The following is a 22,303-nucleotide window of genomic DNA, read 5'->3' as shown; positions in this document are numbered from 1 at the left end:
AATCTAAACTATATTTAGTTAAAATGAGTCTGAAGAAGGGTCTCGACCAGAAACGTTACCCATTCCTCCTCTCCAGAGATGCTGCCTGTCTCCGCTGAGTTACTCCAGCATTTTGTGTCTGAACTACATTTAAACCTAATTTCTTCCGGGTCTTTTTATCCTCCGAGCACACAATCTACGTGTCCAGAAACCGCTCTATCTGCGCTGTGGGTGTCAGCGTCGCCTACTTTGCCGCGGTACTTTTGCACATATATTTAGAATAAACCAGGCGCTTTGAAATCTTTATATATTTTTTTAATTTGTGAGAATTTTCTAGCGAAAGGAGCCCTCCCCTCCCGTTCTCCAGCTAAATTAGGAGCAATAAGTAGGGTCACTTTGGAGAGACAGCGGCGAGGAAGGACCTGGGTTGCCTGTATCAACGATGGCAGCGGCGAAGTTGAGGCAGGTTGGCTGGTTGTTGTCTTCAAGGTGAGTCTGTGGCTCTTACCTGGGGGTTTGCAGCCCAGCTGATCATCTGTAGAACTAGTATCCACGTCTGCGACATCGGGAAGTAAGCGCACAATTGTCAGTCGAAGCCTGCGTGTATTTTAAAGGCTTTGCTGAGATAACACTGCAACAGACACTGCAACAGTCACATGAGATCGACACAAAATGCTGGAGTAACTCCAGCGGGACAGGCAGCATCTCTGGAGAGAAGGAATGGGTGACGTTTCAAGCAGCATCTGCAGTTCCTTCCTACACATTCCCATCTCATGTGTTTGCAAGGATAAGGCAGGAGGAGAAACTTTTGTCCTCTGTGAAAATAATTCCAGTTTCCACTGAAATCTACCTACGAAATTATAATTCTCAGAAATACACACTTTTATTTTTATATTTGAATTGAATTAGTTTGCATTAGTGCTCTGATCAGTGCTGATAGACTAGAATAATGGGTTCTGCAGCAAACAGATGTCTTTGATAGACACAAAATGCTGGAATAACTCAGCGGGTCCAGCAGCATCTCTGGAGGGAATGAATAGGTGATGTATCGGGTCGGAAAACACTTCTCCTGATGGGGGATGTCTTTCGCTCTAGTTGCCCACACCAAGAAAATGTTTTCTAACCCATAATGTACAAACAAAGTGCTGGTTGTGAATGTTAGAATTCAGAGAATGTGACAGCCAAGCTGACAACAGGCTCTCTCAAACTGCAAAGTAACAGTGAATAAATAACATAAGTAAGGAAAAATATTAGCCAGATCTTTTTTATATGCCCCTGGAAAAGAAGACATACTGTGTGTGTATATATGACAGATGGAAATGTTGATGGGATGGTTAGCAAAGTGGAGTTGCAGAAAGTGAACAAAGCTGTCAAAGAATACAGCAGGACATAAAAGATAGACACAAAATGCTGGAGTAACTCAGCAGGACAGGCAGCATCTCTGGAGAGAAGGAACTGGTGAGACCCTTCCTCAGACCATAGATAGTATAATACAGGACATAGATCAGTTACAGATGTGGGTGGAGAAATGCCAAATGTGAGGTGTTGTACTTCGGAAGGTCAAATGTAAGGGGAAAGTAAAAGTCAAAGTCAATTTGTCAGAGGTGCAGTGAAATGAATTTGCCAGCAGCAATACACTTAAAAAAAAGAACACACAATACACAATAGAATTTAACACAAACATCCACCACAGCATTCTTCACTGTGGTGGAAGGCAACAAAGTTCAGTCAGTCCTCCTCCTTTGTTCATCCGTGGTCGGGGCCATAAACCCTCCGTAGTCGCTGCTACGGGCGGCCCGATGTACAGGCCCTCTCGTTGGGATGATCAAAACTCCGACGTCGGGACGGTCAAGCACTCTGCGGCTTGGAGCGCCCGAATCGGCACTTTCCTACCGGAGACGGCGGCTTCAGGATGTTATAGGCCGGCGGTCGGAGTACACAGTTAATTCCAGGATCCTTGGCAGCAGTGATGTACAGAGGGGTCTTGAGGTCCAACTCCATAGTTCCCTGTAACTGACAATGCAAGTGGATAGAGTGTCAAAGAAGGTGTATGGTGTGCTTGCCTTCATCGGCTGAGAGTTTGAGCACAAGAGTCAGGAAGTCATGGTGCAGCATTATAGAACTTTGGGGGTGTCAGAGGCTGAGGGGGAGACCCGATAGAAGTATAAAAAATGAGGAGAATAATAGGTAGGGTACATAGTCGGAATCTTTTTCCTTCAGTGAAAATGTCAGATACCGAAGGGCAAAGCTTTAAAGTGAAAGGGGGTAAATTTAAAGGAGACTAGACCAAGGGCAGACCCGTTGGGTCTGCTCCCCCAACGCAGCCGTTCCCTACCCGTAGCCCCCACGGGAGACGTGGTCCTCCAACTCAAGCGGCTCAGGAATGAGCAGTGCGGCTGTTTTTAAATGGCGTCTTTGAGGCGAGATGCGGGCGCCAGCAGCCGTTATGGTCGCTGGCCAGCAGGAGGCGACAAAATGAGTGAGTGGGGGGGGAGAAGGATTTGATTAAAAACGTGTACTTAAACACGACGAAATGTAATGAGGAGCGGATACTTAGAAAGAAAAGTGAAATCTCTACCGAAATGGAAAAGATCTCGGCGATTGAGCGTCTGGATTCGGCGTGGCAATGAATCAAAGGCAGAAAGGCAGCCGGACGGCAGGCGGCAGCCGGACGGCAGGCGGCAGCCACAGAGTTTTAATAGTATATAGATAGATAGATAGATATGTGGGGCAAGTATTTTTACACCGAGACTGGTAAGTACCTGGATTGCGTTGCCAGGGGTGGTAGTGGAAGCAAATGTAACAGTGATATTTAAGAGGCTTTTGGATGGGCACATGAATGAATATGCAGTGAATGGAGCGATATGGATCTTGTGCAGGCAGAATGGATGAGTTTAATTTACCAACATGTTTGGCATAGACATCATCAGATAAAGGGCCTGTTTCTGAGCTGTACTTTTGATGTAAACTAATTGCAAGATTACAACAAATCTTGAATAAAAATATATCTCCTCCACTGGTCCAAAAATACACAATAATTGCATTGGTTTCCTTTTAAGCATGTTGACTTTTTCCCCCACTGCTGAGAGTTGTAATTTTGGATGCGTTACTGCTCTGTTAATTTATTACTTCATATTTTTCAGGATACATTCGCGGCAACAAGTGAAGCATTTATATTGCACCAAGCAATGGAGTGGCATGCGACATCAAAAAATTCCGCTCTCGTCACCTTCATCTTTTGTTTCCTGTAAGCGATTTAAAACACCGGAGATGGTATAGCAATTTCATGCTTCTGTTAATTGTCTAGTAATAATCAAGAACTGGAATCGACAATTTGGGGACAAGAGTCAAAGTTAAATTTGGTTAATTGTTTAAATTAATCTGGGATTTAAAAAATAATATCGATAATGCTGAGCAAAGCTACTGTATTATTATAGAAACACATCTGGGATTTGTTCCCATCTTAGAACGCAAACTGCCAAAAGTAATTGAGTGCAGTACAAGAGTGGAAGAATAGAGGTGAGGGGGAATTAAACATGGGTGGAGAATCGCATAACATTTTTCATCACAGAAACAAGCCATTCAGGCAAGTGTTTTAAGATCCATATACATGTGCCTTCCCCCTCCCCTTCCCCCCAACCCACCATTTTAGCTTTCAAATCAGCAACTATTTATTTGCCTGTTAACATGGCACATTTATTTAGCTGCACCTTAAATGTATCTTTACATTGCCATTCTCAGATCTCACTCTTGCAGACAGATCAACTACTTAAAATTAGCAGAGTTGAAGCAGGCCAAGGTTGAGTAAAAGAAGTCATTGTTGTTTGCCAATTTCAATTTGGACTTGTGTCCCCTTAGAAGAATCATCTTTGTCTGGTTATTTCAATATCAAGACGCCATTCTTCCTAAATTAGAATTTGGTTCCAGCTCCTTGCTGAAAATTACAATTTAACCAAAGGACAAGATAATTTGAGGGAATAGGCTATAAGACAAACCCATTCATTCGTCTACACCACCTTCTCAACAGACCCCATTGTCCATAAAAATACATTGAACTTACCTCCTTGAAATGCACAGCGTTCTTGAAGAGTAGGAGCTGGGAAGATGTTTCCCTTGACTTAAGTCGAGAACTAGGAGCCATCATCTCAAAATAAAAAGACCATTTTGAATTTAAATGAAAATAAATATTTCAATCAAAGGGTGACGAGTCTGTAGAATTCACTACCCAAGAGAGCTGTGAAGAATCAGTTATTGGTTTTATTCAAAATAGTCATGAAGCTTTTCACCATGGAAAAAGGCCCTTTGGCCCACCTTGTCCATGCTGATCAAGTTGGCCTTCTGGGCTAGAAATTTGCCTGCATTTGGCTCACTGCCCTCTGAACCTTTCCTCTGTATATATCTGTCCAAATGTATTTTGAAAGTCATTTTCAAAGAGATAAACTTTTACATGTTAAAAGAATCATGGAGAATGGACAGGAAAATGTTGAGGTCATGATTAAAGTCAGGGCAGGATCGAAGGGCTGAATGGCCCATTCTAATTATTTGTTATTTTTTCAGAATTGCCTTTTGAGGTGGTGTCTTCCCTAGTAACTAATTTTGTCTGCTTCAATTTAAAAGGAAATTTAAAAAAAAATTTAGTGTATTGATTTGGAAATGACCCAACAGATGTTTGTGATGAATGGCTTTGATGTACCCCTATGATGAGTCAGTCAGTCTTCAAAGATAAAGATTTATTGATAAAGGATCAAGAGGGGAGATAGATTACTAGAGCACTAGAGCAGTCTACCTGAGAACAAGAAGATTAATCCATAGTTCATCAGAAACTGCAAAGGAGAGAGCCACAGATTACCAATGATAAAGTGATAAGTGATAAGAGCAGAATTAGGCCATTCGGCCCATGAAGTCTACTCTGCCATTCAATCATGGCTGATCTATCTCTCCCGCCTAACCCCATTCTCCTGTCTTCTCCCCATCACCTCTGACACCCGTAATAATCAAGAATCTATCTATCTCTGCCTTGAAAATATCCACTGACTGCCTCCACAGCCTTCTGTGGCAAAGAATTCCACAGATTCACCACCCTCTGACTAAATAAATTTCTCCTCATCTCCTTCCTTAAAGAACGTCCTCTAATTCTGAGGCTATGACCTCTAGTCCTAGACTCTCCCACTAGTGGAAATATCCTCTCCATATCCACTGTTCCAGATCTTTCACTATTCTGCATGTTTCAATGAGGTTCTGCCTCATTCTTCTAAATTCCATAAAATGGCTGTAGTTTCAGAGCCAGCAGACATGAATGGCTTTGTTATTTTTTTTTCATGATTCTGTGAAATGTTTTAATTAAGTGTTGATGATATCCAATGGTCCCACCTCCCATGGGTATCTCAGTCTGGTTGAGGAAACTTAATTACTGCGTGCATTTAATGCGGAGTCACGCTCCAGTTCTTGCGTCTTAAAACTGTTGATCCAGTTCTGTTTCTCTCCATCTCTCTGTGTCATCGCCACTTGCTTTAAAAACACATCGACTTGGAAACGTTCATTTTCATTTCAGAACAATTTAAAACGTAGCTGGCATCCGAAACTTCCTCTGCAGATGCAACTTGGGTTTAGTCTCTCTTGGCCTGCGTAGTTGGCACCTGCCCAGAGTGTTGGCAGACCTGCAACTCTAGTGGTGCATTTGTCTTCACTGCTGCTAAGATGATGAAACCCGAGGAAATAATTAACTGCTGCCAAGACAGCCACAGGAGAGCTTGTATCCTTCTCTTACCTCAATTAGCATCATGTCAGTGTAGACTTTAGAGAAACAGCATGGAAACAGGCCCTCAGCGCACCAAGTCCACGGCGACCAATGATTCTCCCGTTCACACGAGTTCTATGTTATACTATGTTCGTCCAATGTTAAAGAACTTCAAGTTAAGTCTCGTTTATTGTCAAATGCACAAATACTGTGAGGTAGAGGCACAATAAATCTCTTGCTTGCAGCAGCATCAGAGGCACATCAACTCAGACGTCATACAAAAACATTGTACATGAATTAAATGAGAGTGAAAAGAAAACAAAACAGGTTATTAGTACAAAAATACACATTTAGATAACAAATCCATGGAAGTGCAAAAAGTGGTTTGCAGTGTTCAGTTGCCGAGGTTGGATTAGGGTTGTGCTATTGATTCTCCCCGTAACCTAAAAACTTTCAGATTTTTAGTTTCTATGTCATGAAGTTTTTAAAGGATTACTTGGGAGATGTTGGGTCAGTGTAGCAGGTTCAGTCCAAGTAAGTGCAGATCAATGGAAAGATCATTGCAGTGGAGATTTGTTAGGCTGTAAAGAGTTTGCTGCAGGAACTGTTCATTGTTTATAGGCATCTCATTGACCTCTGCCACTAGTATATCGAGCTTCCTTGCACAGCTCATTTGACTGTTAAACAGCTTTATAACTGAAGAAGGGTTTCGGCCCGAAACGTTGCCTATTTCCTTCGCTCCATAGATGCTGCTGCACCCGCTGAGTTTCTCCAGCACTTTTGTCTACCTTTGATTTTCCAGCATCTGCAGTTCCTTCTTAAAAGCTTTATAACTTAGGCAGGAAGATATCTTCAATTAATTACATAACCCTACTTAAGGAATACTTACCTGCAGAATGTCTGAACAGTTTATACAGCCTTCCAGGAATGTGATTTTAAAATCATTTGCATTAAAGACATCAGCCAGGAGAAGTAACTAACAAATTTGACTGGTTCTGATTTTGGGGAAGGGTTGTAACTCTTTAGCGAAGGTTTATGTGGCACACCCCTCTTTTTAATTAACTTTAGAGCTTAATTCACTGCTTACTTCTTATCTGTTTTAAGAATTGATGTAAGTCTCTGTAGCCGTGATGTTACATGGAGTTAGTAAAGTAAGCAAGGTCCCGTGTTTATTGTTATTAATAAGGTAAAATCCTGGATAGCCACATTCTCAGACACCACTTCATACCAGTCCTCAGCCAATCTTAGCCACTAGGTGGTGCATAGGAGTCACCAGCTGATGAGCCCATTTAGTTTAGTTTTTAGTTTAGAGATACAGCGCGAAAACAGGCCCTTCGACCCACATGGTTAACGCCGACCAGCGATCCCCGCACATTGACACCATCCTACACCCACTAGGGACATTTTTTACAATTACCAAGCCAATTAACCTACAAACCTGTATGTCTTTGGAGTGTGGGAGGAAACCGAAGATCTCGGAGAAAACCCACGGGGAGAACGTACAAACTCCTTGCAGACAGCACCCGTAGTCGGGATCAAACCCGGGTCTCCAGCGCTGCATTCGCTGTAAGGCAGTGACTCTACCACTGCTAATCTAATGCTGAAACACAACAGAAAGTAACTCGGCAGGTCAGGCAGCACCCCGAATGGTTAGACGAGATTCTTTGCAAAACAGAGAATTTCACTGTCCTGAGGTACATGTGACAATAAAGTATCATCATATCATAGATAGACACAAAATGCTGGAGTAACTCAACGGGTCAGACAGCATCTCAGGAGAAAGGAATAGGTGATGTTTCAGTCGAGGCCCTTCTGCAGACTGAAGAAGGGCCTAATCAACCATTTAATCATGACCAAAGAAGGGTCTCGACCCGACACGTCACCCATTCCTTCTCTTCAGAGATGCTGCCTGTCCTGCTGAGTTACTCCAGCATGTTGTGTCTACCTTCGATTTAAACCAGCATCTGCAGTTCTTTCCTACACTTAATATTTATACCGCTTGGTTGTCAGCCCACATCATCATCATCACCCTACATGGGTAGGTGACATTTAGAGTCAGGCCTTTCTTCATATCTAATGATGTGTTGGCTGAACAAGGCATTTCTGTTGAAGACACCAGGCGCTGGAGTAAATCAGTGGATCAGGCAGCTACTGTGGAGAACACTGACAGGTGACCTTTCGGGAAACTGGTTATTATAGATCAGGGTCCATGGGGGGGGGGGGTGAGTTCTGATACTGCTGGACCACCAATCCATCTCGCTGGTCTCTGAAAATTCTCGTACATAGTATGGATGTCATAAGTGGGACGTCCATAACCCAGAGTGACCCTAGATTATTGTAGAATTGTAGTGTGCAATAGTATGCTGTGTTTTTATTTTGCAATGGTGACTATGCTTCAAAATTTAGGAATAACACAGCAGGTCAGGCAGCATTTGTGGAGGGAATATAGGTGACATTTTGGGTTGATACCTTTCTTCAGCTGAGAGGGATGTACAGAACACTTAATGGATTAAAAAAAAATCTATGTTCTATACAACACGATCTTTCACAATTCATGCCATTACACTCCCTGGCCCTGGTGATAATGTAATGGTCAGAGTGAATAAATCAGTAGATCTTCCCGATGATGATCAATTTCCTTGTTGCCTTTTTTTACAGCAAGAAGTATGTTTATTCAAACTCAGGACACGCCGAACCCGAACAGCTTGAAGTTTATCCCTGGCTGCCCAGTGTTGGAAGCAGGAACCATGGACTTCTCGGCAGCCCGCAATGCCTTCTGCTCCCCACTGGCTAGGTACCGTTTAGATTAGTTTAGTTTAGAGATACAGCACGGAAAGAAGCTCTTCGGCCCACTGTGTCTGCAGCGACCAGAGATCCCCGCACAATAACACTACCCTACACACACTAGGGACAATTTGTACATTTACACCAAGCCAATTATCCTACAAACCTGTACGTCTTTGGAGTGTGGGAGGAAACCGAAGATCTCGAAGAAAACCCACAGGTTACAGGGAGAACGTACAAACTCCGTACAGGCAAGCACCCGTAGTCGGGATCGAACCCGGATCTCTGGCGCTGTAGAGCAGTAGCTCAACCGCTACGCCACTGTGCCGCCTTCATTCATTGAAGGGCGACTCTTGAAGGGAAAATTTGGAAGAGGATATGGTACAGATAGTTCAGGAGAGAATGGAGTCATTCTCATTTGTTGGACAAGCAAAACTGGATAAGGGGACATCGTTGAGTGGGAAGAGTAGAAATGAGACTGGCTTTCTCCAAGATTGACAGTTGTGGGTGAAATTAATGCTATAACGTAAGGATGTGTGTATGGATATGCCTTCTGAGTACATGAAGTGGCACATTAATAGGTGGTTATGATACCCTCTGCCACTTAGCATCATACACCATAGGTCCTTCAGCCCAACATGCCCCATCTGCACTAGTCCCACTTGCCTGCATTTGGCCCATATCCTTCTAAACCTATCCTATCAATGAACCTATCTTATCAATAGTATTTAGAATTTCACTGTACCTTACTTGGTACGTAACATTAAACTAACCTTGAACCTGTCCAAATGTGTTTTAAGTGTTGTGATAGTACCTGCCTTAACTACCTCCTCTGGCAGCCCGTTCAATATACCTACCGTCCTTTTTGTAAGTTAAAAAAAAAAAAGTTGTCCCTCAGGTTCCTATTAAATCTCCCCCCCCCCCCCCCAAGCACACCGTAAACCTATGTTGTTCACCGGTTCTCAATTCCCCTACTCTAGATTTACCCTATCTATTCTTTCATGATCTTATACACTATGAGATCACCCCGCACCCTCCTGTGCTCCAAGGAATTAAGTCCTAGCCTGAACAACCTCTCCCTATAATCTCAGGTCCTCGAGTCCTGGCAACTTCCTCATAAATCTTCTCTGCACCCTTTCCAGCTTAACTGCATCTTTCCCTGAAAAGGGTGACCAAAACTGAACGCGTTACTCTAAATGTGACCTCACCAATGCCTTGTACAGCTGTTTTCAGAGCAGAGCAAAGGCATTTCAGTGTGGAGAAAGGTAAAGAAGCTGAAGGGGGAAGTATTCGGGAAGTGATTGCAATGGGACGGGGATTTCTGGAGAAGATGAGGAAGCATTGAGGAAGAAACGGTGAGACGCGGAAATCTTGCAGGGCTGGTTCCAGGAAATCACAAGCCAATGAGTTCAATAAGTAGCAGCAATTCTGCCATCTTGACTGAAGGTTTTTCATTTTATTTGTCAGACAGCTGTTCAGAATTGATGGCGTGAAGGGCGTGTTCTTTGGGCCTGACTTCATCACCATCACTAAGGTAAGGACAAAGTGTGCTGGTTCCTTCCAGTGTTGTAAGAACAGAAAAACCAGAGGAAATTTGATGAAAAACCCTCGGGTGTGTTCAGCGATTACAAAAGGTACATTTTCCAATAGACCATAAGAAATAAGGGATCAAGGTTGACGATAGGGGCGGGCATGGGCAGCACGGTAACACAGATGGAAAAATGCTGCCTCACACCTCCAGCAATGCGGGTTCAATCCAGATCTCCAGTGCTGTTTGTGTGGAGTTTGCACGTTCTCTCTGTGACTGTGTGGGTTTCCTCTGGGCGCTATGATTCACACCCACATCCCAAAGACGTGCAGGTTGGTAAATTAAATTGCCGTTGCAAATTGCCTCTCGTATGTTGGTGAGTGGTCAATTGTGGGAGAGTAAAGTGGGATTTCTGTAGGTGCGTACACAACGATGGGTGCATTCTCAGTGGGATGAAGGACCTGCTTCTGTGCTCTTTACTCTTTGACTCTATGAAAACAAGTTACAGTTTAGAACGCATGAAAGGGTCAGTGGGATGCAGATCCAACAGTATATTTGTTGAAAAAAGGATTGTGTAAGCACTCTACCAGGTCTCCATATAGTGAGGTCACCAATCACTAGGGTGGCACAGTGGTGCAGTTTTTAGAGCTGCTGCCTCACAGCACCAGAGACCTGGGTTCAACCCTGGCCTCAGGTGCTCTCTGTGAGTTTGCATGTTCTCCTTGTAAGTACGTGGGCTTCCTCCGCGTGCTCCGGTTTCCTCCCACATCCCAAAGATGTGCAGGTTTCTGGGTTAATCAGCCCCTGTAAAATGCCCCCAGTGTGTAGGGAGTGGATGAGAAAGTGGGATAACGTGGAACTAGTGTGATCGATGGTTGGCCTGGACTCGGTGGGCCGAAGGGCCTGCCTTCCATGCAGTACCTTCCAATCAGTTAATGATTCCGGGCGGGAGGAAGGGACGAAGAGCCAGTGATGGGGCAGAGCCACCACATTCTCTCCAAGATTGTATTCTGTACATCTCCAGACAGATGCTGAGGTGCAGTGGAAGCTCCTCAAACCAGATGTGTACGCCACCATCATGGATTTCTTTGCATCAGGCCTTCCTGTGGTGACAGATGAAGCTCCCTCTTCCGATACAGGTGGGTGCATGTGTCAATCTACTTGGAAGCATCACCCAGGCATCAAGACATATCAAGGGACCACCGGGAGGGGGGGGAGAAGAATAGTGGACCATGAGGGGGGGGGGGGGGGGGAGAACATTGGACAATTTGGATCCCTCGCTTGCCCTATGGCACATGCGATAAATCAGCACAATCAAAGTGTTGGAGAGAGACTGGGCGAGGAGGTGGCCTTGCAGTTTGGAGTAAAAGCTGGTAATGTCTGGTTTCAGTAACGCATGACCCACTTGGATTCTGAGTCTGGGAGTTAATACCTGTGACTAACATGATCAAGATAAACATGATGTCCTCGGCATTATGGAACAGGGCACTTACCAGTCGAATTGGCTCCGACTCAGGAACTCAGCTGCATACCCTCTCATATCACATTTAAAATATGCAATTGACCACGCTAAATATTATTTAAAATATATTGCTCAAAATGTATGAACACTTGTGATTTTCCTTGTGGTTTAGCTCCGTCAGAGGATGATGATGAAGTTGTAGCCATAATTAAAGAACTGCTGGACACCAGAATTCGGTGAGTACCGGTAGAATTCTGCCGAATGAGTTTCTGTATTAATGTACACGTTAATCATCCTGTATTTACCTGTTTCTGATATCAAGGGCTGTCAAATGGGTCGCACGGTGACACAACAGTAGAGTAGGGCCTGGGTTTGATCCTGACTACGGGTGCCATATGTGTGGAGTTTGTACGTTCTCCCTGTGCCTTTTCTACCGGTGCTCCTGTTTCCTCCCACATTCCAAAGACGTGCATTTTTTTAAACATTAATTGGCTTCTGTAAATTGCTCCTAGCGTGTAGCATGCGAAACTGGGATAACATAGAACTAGTTTGTGGGTGATCGATTGTTGGCCGGCACGGATTCAGTGGGCCGAAAAGCCTGTTTCCATTCTGCATCTCTGAACTAAGTACTGGACATGGTCTTAGCCACTGAATAGTGGCCTTTTCTCTCGTATGAAAATTAAAGAGTTTATTTTTTCTTTGAGTAGGGTGTGAATCACCCTATTTTGCCTTCCTTTCTTCTTCCCGCCCCCCCCCCCCCCGCCCACCCTCACATCAGTCTGAAGAAGGGTCTCGACCCGAAACATCACCTATTCCTTCGCTCCATAGATGCTGCCTCACCCGCTGAGTTTCTCCAGCATTTGTGTCTACACCCTATTTTAGTGGTCACCTCCCATGGGAAATTGGTCATACTTCAATAGGTGAATTGGTCAGCAATCATAGAAACATAGAAATTAGGTGCAGGAGTAGGCCATTCGGCCCTTCGAGCCTGCACCGCCATTCAATATGATCATGGCTGATCATCCAACTCAGTATCCCGTACCTGCCTTCTCTCCATACCCTCTGATCCCCTTAGCCACAAGGGCCACATCTAACTCCCTCTTAAATATAGCCAATTAACTGGCCTCGACTACCCTCTGTGGCAGGGAGTTCCAGAGATTCACCACTCTCTGTGTGAAAAAAGTTCTTCTCATCTCGGTTTTAAAGGATTTCCCCCTTATCCTTAAGCTGTGACCCCTTGTCCTGGACTTCCCCAACATCGGGAGCAATCTTCCTGCATCTAGCCTGTCCAACCCCTTAAGAATTTTGTAAGTTTCTATAAGATCCCCTCTCAATCTCCTAAATTCTAGAGAGTATAAACCAAGTCTATCCAGTCTTTCTTCATAAGACAGTCCTGACATCCCAGGAATCAGTCTGGTGAACCTTCTCTGCACTCCCTCTATGGCAATAATGTCCTTCCTCAGATTTGGAGACCAAAACTGTACGCAATAATCCAGGTGTGGTCTCACCAAGACCCTGTACAACTGCAGTAGAACCTCCCTGCTCCTATACTCAAATCCTTTTGCTATGAAAGCTAACATACCATTCGCTTTCTTCACTGCCTGCTGCACCTGCATGCCCACTTTCAATGACTGGTGTACCATGACACCCAGGTCTCGCTGCATCTCCCCTTTTCCTAATCGGCCACCATTTAGATAATAGTCTGCTTTCCTGTTTTTGCCACCAAAATGGATAACCTCACATTTATCCACATTATACTGCATCTGCCAACCATTTGCCCACTCACCCAGCCTATCCAAGTCACCTTGCAGTCTCCTAGCATCCTCCTCACAGCTAACACTGCCCCCCAGGTTAGTGTCATCCGCAAACTTGGAGATATTGCCTTCAATTCCCTCATCCAGATCATTAATATATATTGTAAATAGCTGGGGTCCCAGCACTGAGCCTTGCGGTACCCCACTAGTCACTGCCCGCCATTGTGAAAAGGACCCGTTTACTCCTACTCTTTGCTTCCTGTTTGCCAGCCAGTTCTCTATCCACATCAATACTGAACCCTCAATGCCGTGTGCTTTAAGTTTGTAAACTAATCTCTTATGTGGGACCTTGTCGAAAGCCTTCTGGAAGTCCAGATACACCACATCCACTGGTTCTCCCCTATCCACGCTACTAGTTACATCCTCGAAAAATTCTATAAGATTCGTCAGACATGATTTACCTTTTGTAAATCCATGCTGACTTTGTCCAATGATTTCACCACTTTCCAAATGTGCTGCTATCCCATCTTTAATAACTGACTCTAGCAGTTTCCCCACTACCGATGTTAGACTAACTGGTCTGTAATTCCCCGTTTTCTCTCTCCCTCCCTTCTTAAAAAGTGGGGTTACGTTTGCTACCCGCCAATCCTCAGGAACTACTCCAGAATCTAAAGAGTTTTGAAAGATTATTACTAATGCATCCACTATTTCTGGAGCTACTTCCTTAAGTACTCTGGGATGCAGCCTATCTGGCCCTGGGGATTTATCGGCCTTTAATCCATTTAATTTACCCAACACCACTTCCCGGCTAACCTGGATTTCACTCAATTCCTCCAACTCCTTTGACCCGCGGTCCCCTGCTATTTCCGGCAGATTATTTATGTCTTCCTTAGTGAAGACGGAACCAAAGTAGTTATTCAATTGGTCCGCCATATCCTTGTTCCCCATGATCAACTCACCCGTTTCTGACTGCAAGGGACCTACATTTGTTTTAACTAATCTCTTTCTTTTCACATATCTATAAAAACTTTTGCAGTCAGTTTTTATGTTCCCTGCCAGTTTTCTTTCATAATCTATTTTTCCTTTCCTAATTAAGCCCTTTGTCCTCCTCTGCTGGTCTCTGAATTTCTCCCAGTCCTCCGGTATGCTGCTTTTTCTGGCTAATTTGTACGCATCATCCTTCGCTTTGATACTATCCCTGATTTCCCTTGTTATCCACGGATGCACTACCTTCCCTGATTTATTCTTTTGCCAAACTGGGATGAACAATTTTTGTAGTTCATCCATGCAGTCTTTAAATGTCTTCCATTGCATATCCGCCGTCAACCCTTTTAGAATTAATTTCCAGTCAATCTTGGCCAATTCACGTCTCATACCCTCAAAGTTACCTTTCTTTAAGTTCAGAACCATTGTTTCTGAATTAACAATGTCACTCTCCATCCTAATGAAGAACTCAACCATATTATGGTCACTCTTGCCCAAGGGGGCACGTACAACAAGACTGCTAACTAACCCTTCCTCATTACTCAATACCCAGTCTAAAATAGCCTGCTCTCTCGTTGGTTCCTCTACATGTTGATTTAGATAACTATCCCGCATACATTCCAAAAAATCCTCTTCCTCAGCACCCCTGCCAATTTGATTCACCCAATCTATATGTAGATTGAAGTCACCCATTATAACGGTTTTGCCTTTGTCGCACGCATTTCTAATTTCCTGTTTGATACCATCTCCAACTTCACTACTACTGTTAGGTGGCCTGTACACAACACCCACCAGCGTTTTCTGCCCCTTAGTGTTTCGCAGCTCTACCCATACCGATTCCACATCCTGCAAACTAATGTCCTTCCTTTCCATTGCGTTAATCTCCTCTCTAATCAGCAACGCTACCCCACCTCCTTTTCCTTTCTCTCTATCCCTCCTGATCATTTTACATATGGAGAATTTTGTTTCAAAAAGCACTTCTGCACAAGAGTTTTTGACCTAAAGATCATTCTGTGACCATTCTGAGATGTGTCATCTCAGTCAAGGTGCAATGGCGGGATTCTCTTTACTGCCTCTGCTTTCCAAAAGCTTTTCTTTGATATTGGAAAGATGAGGTGGTCTGATTATATTCCTCCAGAGACACATGGGAAACTTGAGCACCTAAATGAAGTCTGAGATCTTAGATCTTAGTGCAACTCTGAAGGAGTTACAGTTTGACATGCTCCCGTTCAAATGCGATGTTAAGCTTGCTAATTTGGATGCCATAGCTTTCTTAATCAACATCACTAGACAGGTTTCTGAAGAAGGGTCTTGACCCGAAACATCACCTGCTCCTTTTCTCCAGAGATGCCTCCTAACCCGCCATTTTGGGTCAATCTTCAACCTAAGGGATACAAGCAGTTCACATAAATTACATATAAATTTTGCAAGGCAGTGAGAAGAAAGATTATGTAAACAAGACATTAGTGCAAAACACAATTGGAAAACAAGTGCATGGCTGTGCATGTCGCCGAGTTAGGATGAGGATTATGAAGGCCAATTAATTGTCTAAATGTTGATCATTACTTGGGTTTTCAAAGACCTTTATTGTTGCATCAATCAAACAAATGCACCAGGATGTAATTAACATGCAAACCGGAGACTTATATCCTGGTACGTCTCTTATTTCATATTTGTCTGAGAAATCTTTGCTTTTCAGGATTTCAATGTCACTAAATCAATTGATCACTGAGAGCTGTCAATAGAACAGGATCTCCCGGCATGTTTAAACTAATGACGTGTTCTTTTCCCTTCAAAGTCGTAAATATATGTCCGTTTTATGTATTTGTAGTATGTACATGTATTTGTTCTTAATTGGTGTGGTTTGTTTGCTGTTGCTGCATATTAGGCAAGCATGAGGTCAGTTATAAATTCCCCATCTGTTTGATTATCATATAGCAATATCAATAGAGAAAGTCTGATATCCCAGCACCATTCTAGGGAAACTATCACTTCAATGCTAAGCATATCAACTTCCTTTGGAAAGAGTTAAACCATTTGCATCATGAATGGAACAGGAAGTGAATATCAGATGTCTTGGAGGGAGTCAAACTCAAGGGTGCTTTGAATAAAGGTCTAAAAATATGTGAATGTTTTGATACAGTAGACCTGTGGCAGACGTTTCTTTACATTTGCATGTGGAGACCAGAGCTCGGAGCCAAAAATATGTTAGGATCAAATAAACAAAATGTGGAATTCTGGTGAATCTACAAGAATGTAGAAACGAGGAACTGCAGATGCTGGTTAATACACATAAGGACACACAAAGTGCTGGAGTAACTCAGCAAATCAGGCAGCATCTCTAGAGAACATAGATTGGTGATGTTTCAGGTCGAGACTCTTCTGGAAGGGTCCCGACCCGAAACGTTGCCTATCCATGTTCTCCAGAGATGCTACCTGACCTACTGAGTTACTTCAGCACTTTGTGTTCATGTATGAGAATATGGAAGAAGGTGCCACAAGTTCAAAAGCAAAGGTGTGTTTGAGAAGGATACACCTGAGGAAAACAGGATGTATGGATGACAGGTTGCAAACTTTTTTTGAGAGAGACTAGAATATTAAAACAGGAATGTAATGCTGGGGGTTTATCGGGCGCTGGTCAGACTATATTTGGAGTATTGTGATCAGTTTTGGGCCCCCTATCTGAGGAAGGATGTGCTGGCATTGGAGATAGTCCAGAGGAGGTTAACGGGAATGATCCCAGGCATGATTGAGTTAACATATGATGCGTATTTGACGGCATGGGGCCTGTCCTCACTGGAGTTTAGAAGGATGAGGGGTCCCTTCATTGAAAGTTACAGAAGAGTGAAAGGCCTGGATAGAGTGGATGTGGTGAGGATGTTTCCACGTGGGAGAGTCCTGGCCTTAAAATAAAAGGACATATCTTTTGAAAGGAGATGAGGAGGAATTTCTTTAGTCAGAGGATGGCTAATCTATGGAATTCATTGCCACAGAAGGCTGTGGAGGCTGTCAATTGATATTTTTAAGGCGCAGATTGATAGATTCTTCATTAGTAAGAATGTCAGGGGTTATGGGGAGAATTAAGTTGAGAGGGAAAGATTGATCAGCCATGATTGAATGGCAAAGTAGACTTGATGGGCCAAATCGCCTAATTCTGCTCCCAAAAACCTGATGAATTTGTGAACATGTACCAGTGGTGCTGAATGACCTCTTTCCGTTCTGTAAGTACTTTGCACTGGGTCTATTTATGTTTATTTGTGATCTCTTCTCTGTGCTATCAAGAAACCAGCAAACACCAGATGGAAACCATGGACTCAGTTCCATTCTCACTAATCAGAGAATGAACTGCCCATGGATTACCACTTCAACCTCCAAGGTTCTGGACTCTAGACAGACCACTGGTGTTTTATATTCAGCTGACGCTTGTTTTAAAATCAATTATTGAAAAGATTTGGAAAATAGTTTGGTTCATTTTAATGGAAGACTCACTAGAAGAAGTGGTTATAAAGTGACTGAAGTGTATTAACTGTTTATATTTCTCATCCATATAACTGCCAGGCCCACTGTTCAAGAGGACGGGGGTGATGTGATTTACAAAGGGTTTGAAGATGGTATCGTGAAGTTGATGTTACAGGGTTCCTGCACAAGTTGCCCCAGCTCCATCGTGACATTGAAGAGTGGAATTCAGAACATGCTGCAGTTCTATGTCCCAGAGGTGGAAGGTGTTATCCAGGTAAATGCGTAGCCATGGCGTGATTCTGATTATTCTGTGCATCAGGTTATTTTCAGGATGGACATCTGGACATGAAAAACAACAGATGTACAAAATCAAGAGAAGAATTGATCAGGTAAACTCAGTTAGACACAAAAAGCTGGAGTAACTCAGTGGGACAGGCAGCATCTCTGGAGAGAAGGAAAGGGTGATGTTTTGGGTCGAGACCCTTCTTCAGACTGTAAACGCAGTCTCTTGCCCAGATTAGGGTAATCGAGAGCCAGAGGACATAGGTTTAAGGTGATGTGTTAAAGAGTTAACAGAACCTGGGAGGTAACTATTTTACACTCAGAGTGGTGGGTGTATGGAACGAGCTGCCGGAGGAAATAGTAGAGACAGGTACTATCGCAACGTTTATGAAACATTTAGACAGGTACATGGATAGGATAAGTTTAGAGTGGTACGCGACAAATGCAGGCAGGTGGGACTAGTGTAGATGGGACATGTTGGTCGGTGTGGACAAGTTGTGCTGAAGGGTCTGTATTCTCGTGCTGTATGACTCTAACCTAAATGTATGAATAACTTGAGTGTTCGGGGATACTTGAAGCTGCTCTACCATTTGGAAAGTTCACAACTGATTTTCTACCTCAACTCCACGATGCAATACTACTCGGCAATCTTCTGCTCTCTCCGTTGCGAATATCTATCAATCTCGGTCTTCAATATACTTTGACTGAGATCCCAGGACTTCTGGACTAAGGATTCCAAAGCTTCCTTGTCTAATCTCAGTCCTCCATGGCAGAATTTGGGATTGTAGTCTCCTGATTTAAGTCGTTCCAGACAGGAGAGACACTTTGTGTAGGAAGTGAATGAGAAAGTTTGATAACGTCAATGTGTCACAAGTGGATATAAAATGTGGGATAACATAGAACTAGTGTGGGTAGACAAAAAATGCTGGAGAAACTCAGCGGGTGAGGCAGCATCAATGGAGAGAAGGAATTGGCGACATTTCGGGTTGACACCCTTCAGTCTGAAGAAGGGTCTCGACCTGAAACGTCACCAATTCCTTCTCTCCGTAGATGCTGCCTCACCCGCTGAGTTTCTCCAGCATTTTTTGTCCACCTTCGAATTTTCCAGCATCTGCAGTTCTTTCTTAAACAAAGAACTAGTGTGAACGGGTGATAAATAGTCAGCGTGGACTCGGTGGGCTAAAGGTGCCGTTATCATGTTGTATCTCAAAACGAAACTCTTCCACCCTGAAAGAGGCATGTAAGCTCATATATGCGTGGTGGAAACAGTGCTGCTTTGTTTATCAATTATAGGTCAGATTTAATACCTGTGCCTTATTCCCCCGAGGTGGTTTTGGCCAGCTGCCACCTTGAACAACTGCAGCATTGCCACAGTGTTTATGTGGCAGTTCCAGGATATAGACCCAAGGATGATGAAGAAATGGGTGGAGATGTTTTTTTTAAGTTGGAATGCTTATTCACTTAGAAGGGAATTTGCAAGTGAATGGTTCTTGAATGACTACTGCCCCACTAGATGATGGAGATTGCAAAATAGGGAGATGCTGTTTATGAATAACTGCAGAAGATGAACACTGCAGTCACCTCAGTGGCGGTGGAAGAATAGAATATTTATGTTTGTGGATGGAGTGAAAACTTAATATAATTGCATTTGCCTAATTCCAGACCTTTTGGCCTTCACTCTGATCAGTGTTAAGTCTCACTCAGTAGGCACGAGAAATGTAATTGGGGGAAAAAAAGAAGCAATGTGTTTGATTATTGATCACTTTTTTAACAGGTTGTAGATGAAGAAAAAGAAAAAGAACTTTTGTGAACTGCTTCTGACTAAGTCCAAACATTGACCTGATTACATGGTCGTACACTCCAGTAAAGTGACTGACTGTTTCCCTCCGTGTGCACCTTAACAAATGATGAAACAATGTGTTACAAAACTGTTTGGTAATATATTTTGCAATAAAGAATATTAAGCTCTGAGGTGGGGTTTGATCCAGATCTTTTGATTTCAAACGGATGGGATATGCAACCTTTTGTATTGCAGTTTTCAGGCTTCCATTTTCTACCCTCCATTCCTGCCTTTCAGGAGTAAGCTATGTGGACCTTGTATCTGCTCCGCTGTTGAATAAGGCCACGGCTGAACCTGGGCAATTTCCCCCTACCCCTGCATCCTCAAGTGTTCAGAAATCGTTGTTCCTCTGGTATCTTAGTGGTTGGGATGATATGTCTTTGAGCAGCTATGCAACAATTTACCTTATACAAAGCTCCTTGCAAAACAGGAAGGGAATATTAAATGACAAAAGAGATGGGCGTGGAAGAAAAGTCCAATCACCCGGTCGGAAACATAAATTAGATGTTTATCTTGGAGGTGGAGTATATTAGATTTAAATTTAGATTTGTCAATGAAGCATGAATTCTTGTGTAAGAAGGAACTGCAGATGCTGGTTTACACCGAAGATAGACACAAAATGCTGGAGTAACTCAGCAGGACAGGCAGCATCTCTAGAGAGAAGGAATGGGGGACGTTTCGGGTCGAGATCCTTCTTCAGTCTGCAGAAGGGCCTAGACCAGAAACGTCACCCATTCCTTCTGTCCCGCTGAGTTACTCCAGCATTTTGTGTCTATCTTAAGCAAGAATCATTTATTGATAGTTGCCGCTAAAGAGGTTGTTGGAATATTTTGTGTGCTTCTGATGCCGATCTGTAGGAAGGATGACGTTAAGCTGGATAAGGTGCAGAAAAGATCCACAAGAATGTTAGTGGGACTGGAGGGAGTTATATAGAAAGGCAGGATAGGCTGGGGCTTTTTTCACTGGAGTGTAGAAGGTTGAGGAGTGACCTTATAGAAATATATAAATTCAAGAGCAGTGTAGATAAGTTGGATGGGTGAGGTTTTTTTCCCCAGGGTATGGGAGTCTTAAACTAGGGGGCTTAGATTGAAGATGAGAGGGGAAAAATATAAAAGGGATCTGAGCAGCAACTTTTCCACACTCTCTCAGAAGTCAGTATATGGAACAAGTTAGCAGGGAAAGCTGTAGAGATGGATACAATTACAATGCATTTTACATGACATTTGGGCAGGTGCAATAGAAAATGTTTAGAGAGAGATGGGGGGCAAACACAAGCTAATGAGACAAGCACAGATAGACATCTTGGATGATTTGGGCCAAAATGGCTATTTCCATCCTATATAACTGTTACGACTGATATCAGAATTTAGCATACATTGCTTGATTTTCTGATCACTGATTATGAGTTTTGCCATGCGATTTTTATTAAATCCATGATCGCTAGCCTATTTGCACTACATTGCAAAAAAAATGAGTGTTTAAATCTGGGTTAGCATCACAGTAAATTGGTGCAAATCCATGCAAAGTCCTTCCGTTCCACATGCCCTGCTTGTGATTTTAAAGCCACTTGTGCTGATACCTGGCACTGAAGTGGCATTGTATACCAAGTCTGTAAAATTCCAATTGAACTATCAGTTGGGAAGCGATACCAGTGTTGAAGGTCAGTAATTGGCAACAATCAATCATTGTTTCATTTAAAATTTGGGTCACAGTTGTCTGGTTTAGAGAAATGATCTGAACACTTTATGATGTTGGTATCCTGCTGACTTATTGTACATTTCAATTGTTGCAATCTGAGGCATTAGAGACAACTTGCCTTTGTCTGCCAGTGAACTTAATACCTTAGTATCTTCTTCAAAGCCTCCTTGGCATAGCTCCGCGTGGATCCAAACATAAATGCTATGGTGAATGCACCACACCCTGTACTGGAATAATATCACTCCATTATCGCACATCAGAATAATCCTAGGACCTAGGGTGAAAAGAAGTTGAAACATGTTTAAAAAAGAATTGGAGGGTATTAACAAATAATTAGTTGACTTTTTCAAATTTGCTGATGTTAAACTCTTAAAACAACAAATCTTTGGATCAGAACGGAGATGGGATGAACATTTAAGAAGCTGGTATAGCAGTGGAAAATAAATGCTTCTCAAAATTAATAGTACCAAGGTAAATCCCCTGGGCCACTTTGGTCTTCATTTCGAGTCATATTGATCTACAACCACGAACTTCAAGGCAGTAGCTCTTTCAACAGAATCTTGACATTTTGCATTCATTGACTTGTTTGACAGAAATATCTTGACAGGTATAATAATAATATATTTTATTGTCATTGCACAGAGGTACAACGAGATTTGGTATGCAGCTTCCATCCGATGTAATAACTTAATTAACTAAACATTTTTGACACCCAGAGAAACAAGATTTTAAAAAACCCAGTAAAACAGTATAAAGTGCAAATAGGTCTGTGCCGGGTCAATGTGTGACGTGACCA

General features: G+C 43.0%; 1 protein-coding gene across 1 annotated transcript; it reads left to right on the top strand.

Moving 5' to 3' along the window:
* The first annotated feature begins 254 nt into the window (after positions 1-254).
* Positions 255-19,940, top strand: LOC116967358 (NFU1 iron-sulfur cluster scaffold homolog, mitochondrial-like). The gene is made up of 8 exons (XM_033013867.1): positions 255-468; positions 3,123-3,226; positions 8,375-8,510; positions 9,968-10,034; positions 11,053-11,167; positions 11,663-11,726; positions 17,787-17,961; positions 19,744-19,940. The coding sequence occupies exons 1-8, from the start codon at positions 422-424 to the stop codon at positions 19,777-19,779; spliced, it is 744 nt and encodes a 247-aa protein (XP_032869758.1). The 5' UTR covers positions 255-421; the 3' UTR covers positions 19,780-19,940.
* Positions 19,941-22,303: the final 2,363 nt, after the last annotated feature.

The sequence above is a fragment of the Amblyraja radiata genome, chromosome 39 (assembly GCF_010909765.2).
Source record: "Amblyraja radiata isolate CabotCenter1 chromosome 39, sAmbRad1.1.pri, whole genome shotgun sequence".
Lineage (NCBI taxonomy): Eukaryota > Metazoa > Chordata > Chondrichthyes > Rajiformes > Rajidae > Amblyraja > Amblyraja radiata.
The sequence above is the reverse complement of the archived record's forward strand: the minus strand, read 5'-3'. Positions and strand labels throughout refer to the sequence as shown.

Coding starts and splice junctions, on each gene's coding strand:
- LOC116967358 (XM_033013867.1), top strand. CDS start 422: ATGGCAGCGGCGAAGTTGAGGCAGGTTGGCTGGTTGTTGTCTTCAAG. Junction 3,227..8,374: donor ACCTTCATCTTTTGTTTCCT/GTAAGCGATTTA, acceptor CTTTTTTTACAG/CAAGAAGTATGTTTATTCAA. Junction 8,511..9,967: donor TTCTGCTCCCCACTGGCTAG/GTACCGTTTAGA, acceptor TTTATTTGTCAG/ACAGCTGTTCAGAATTGATG.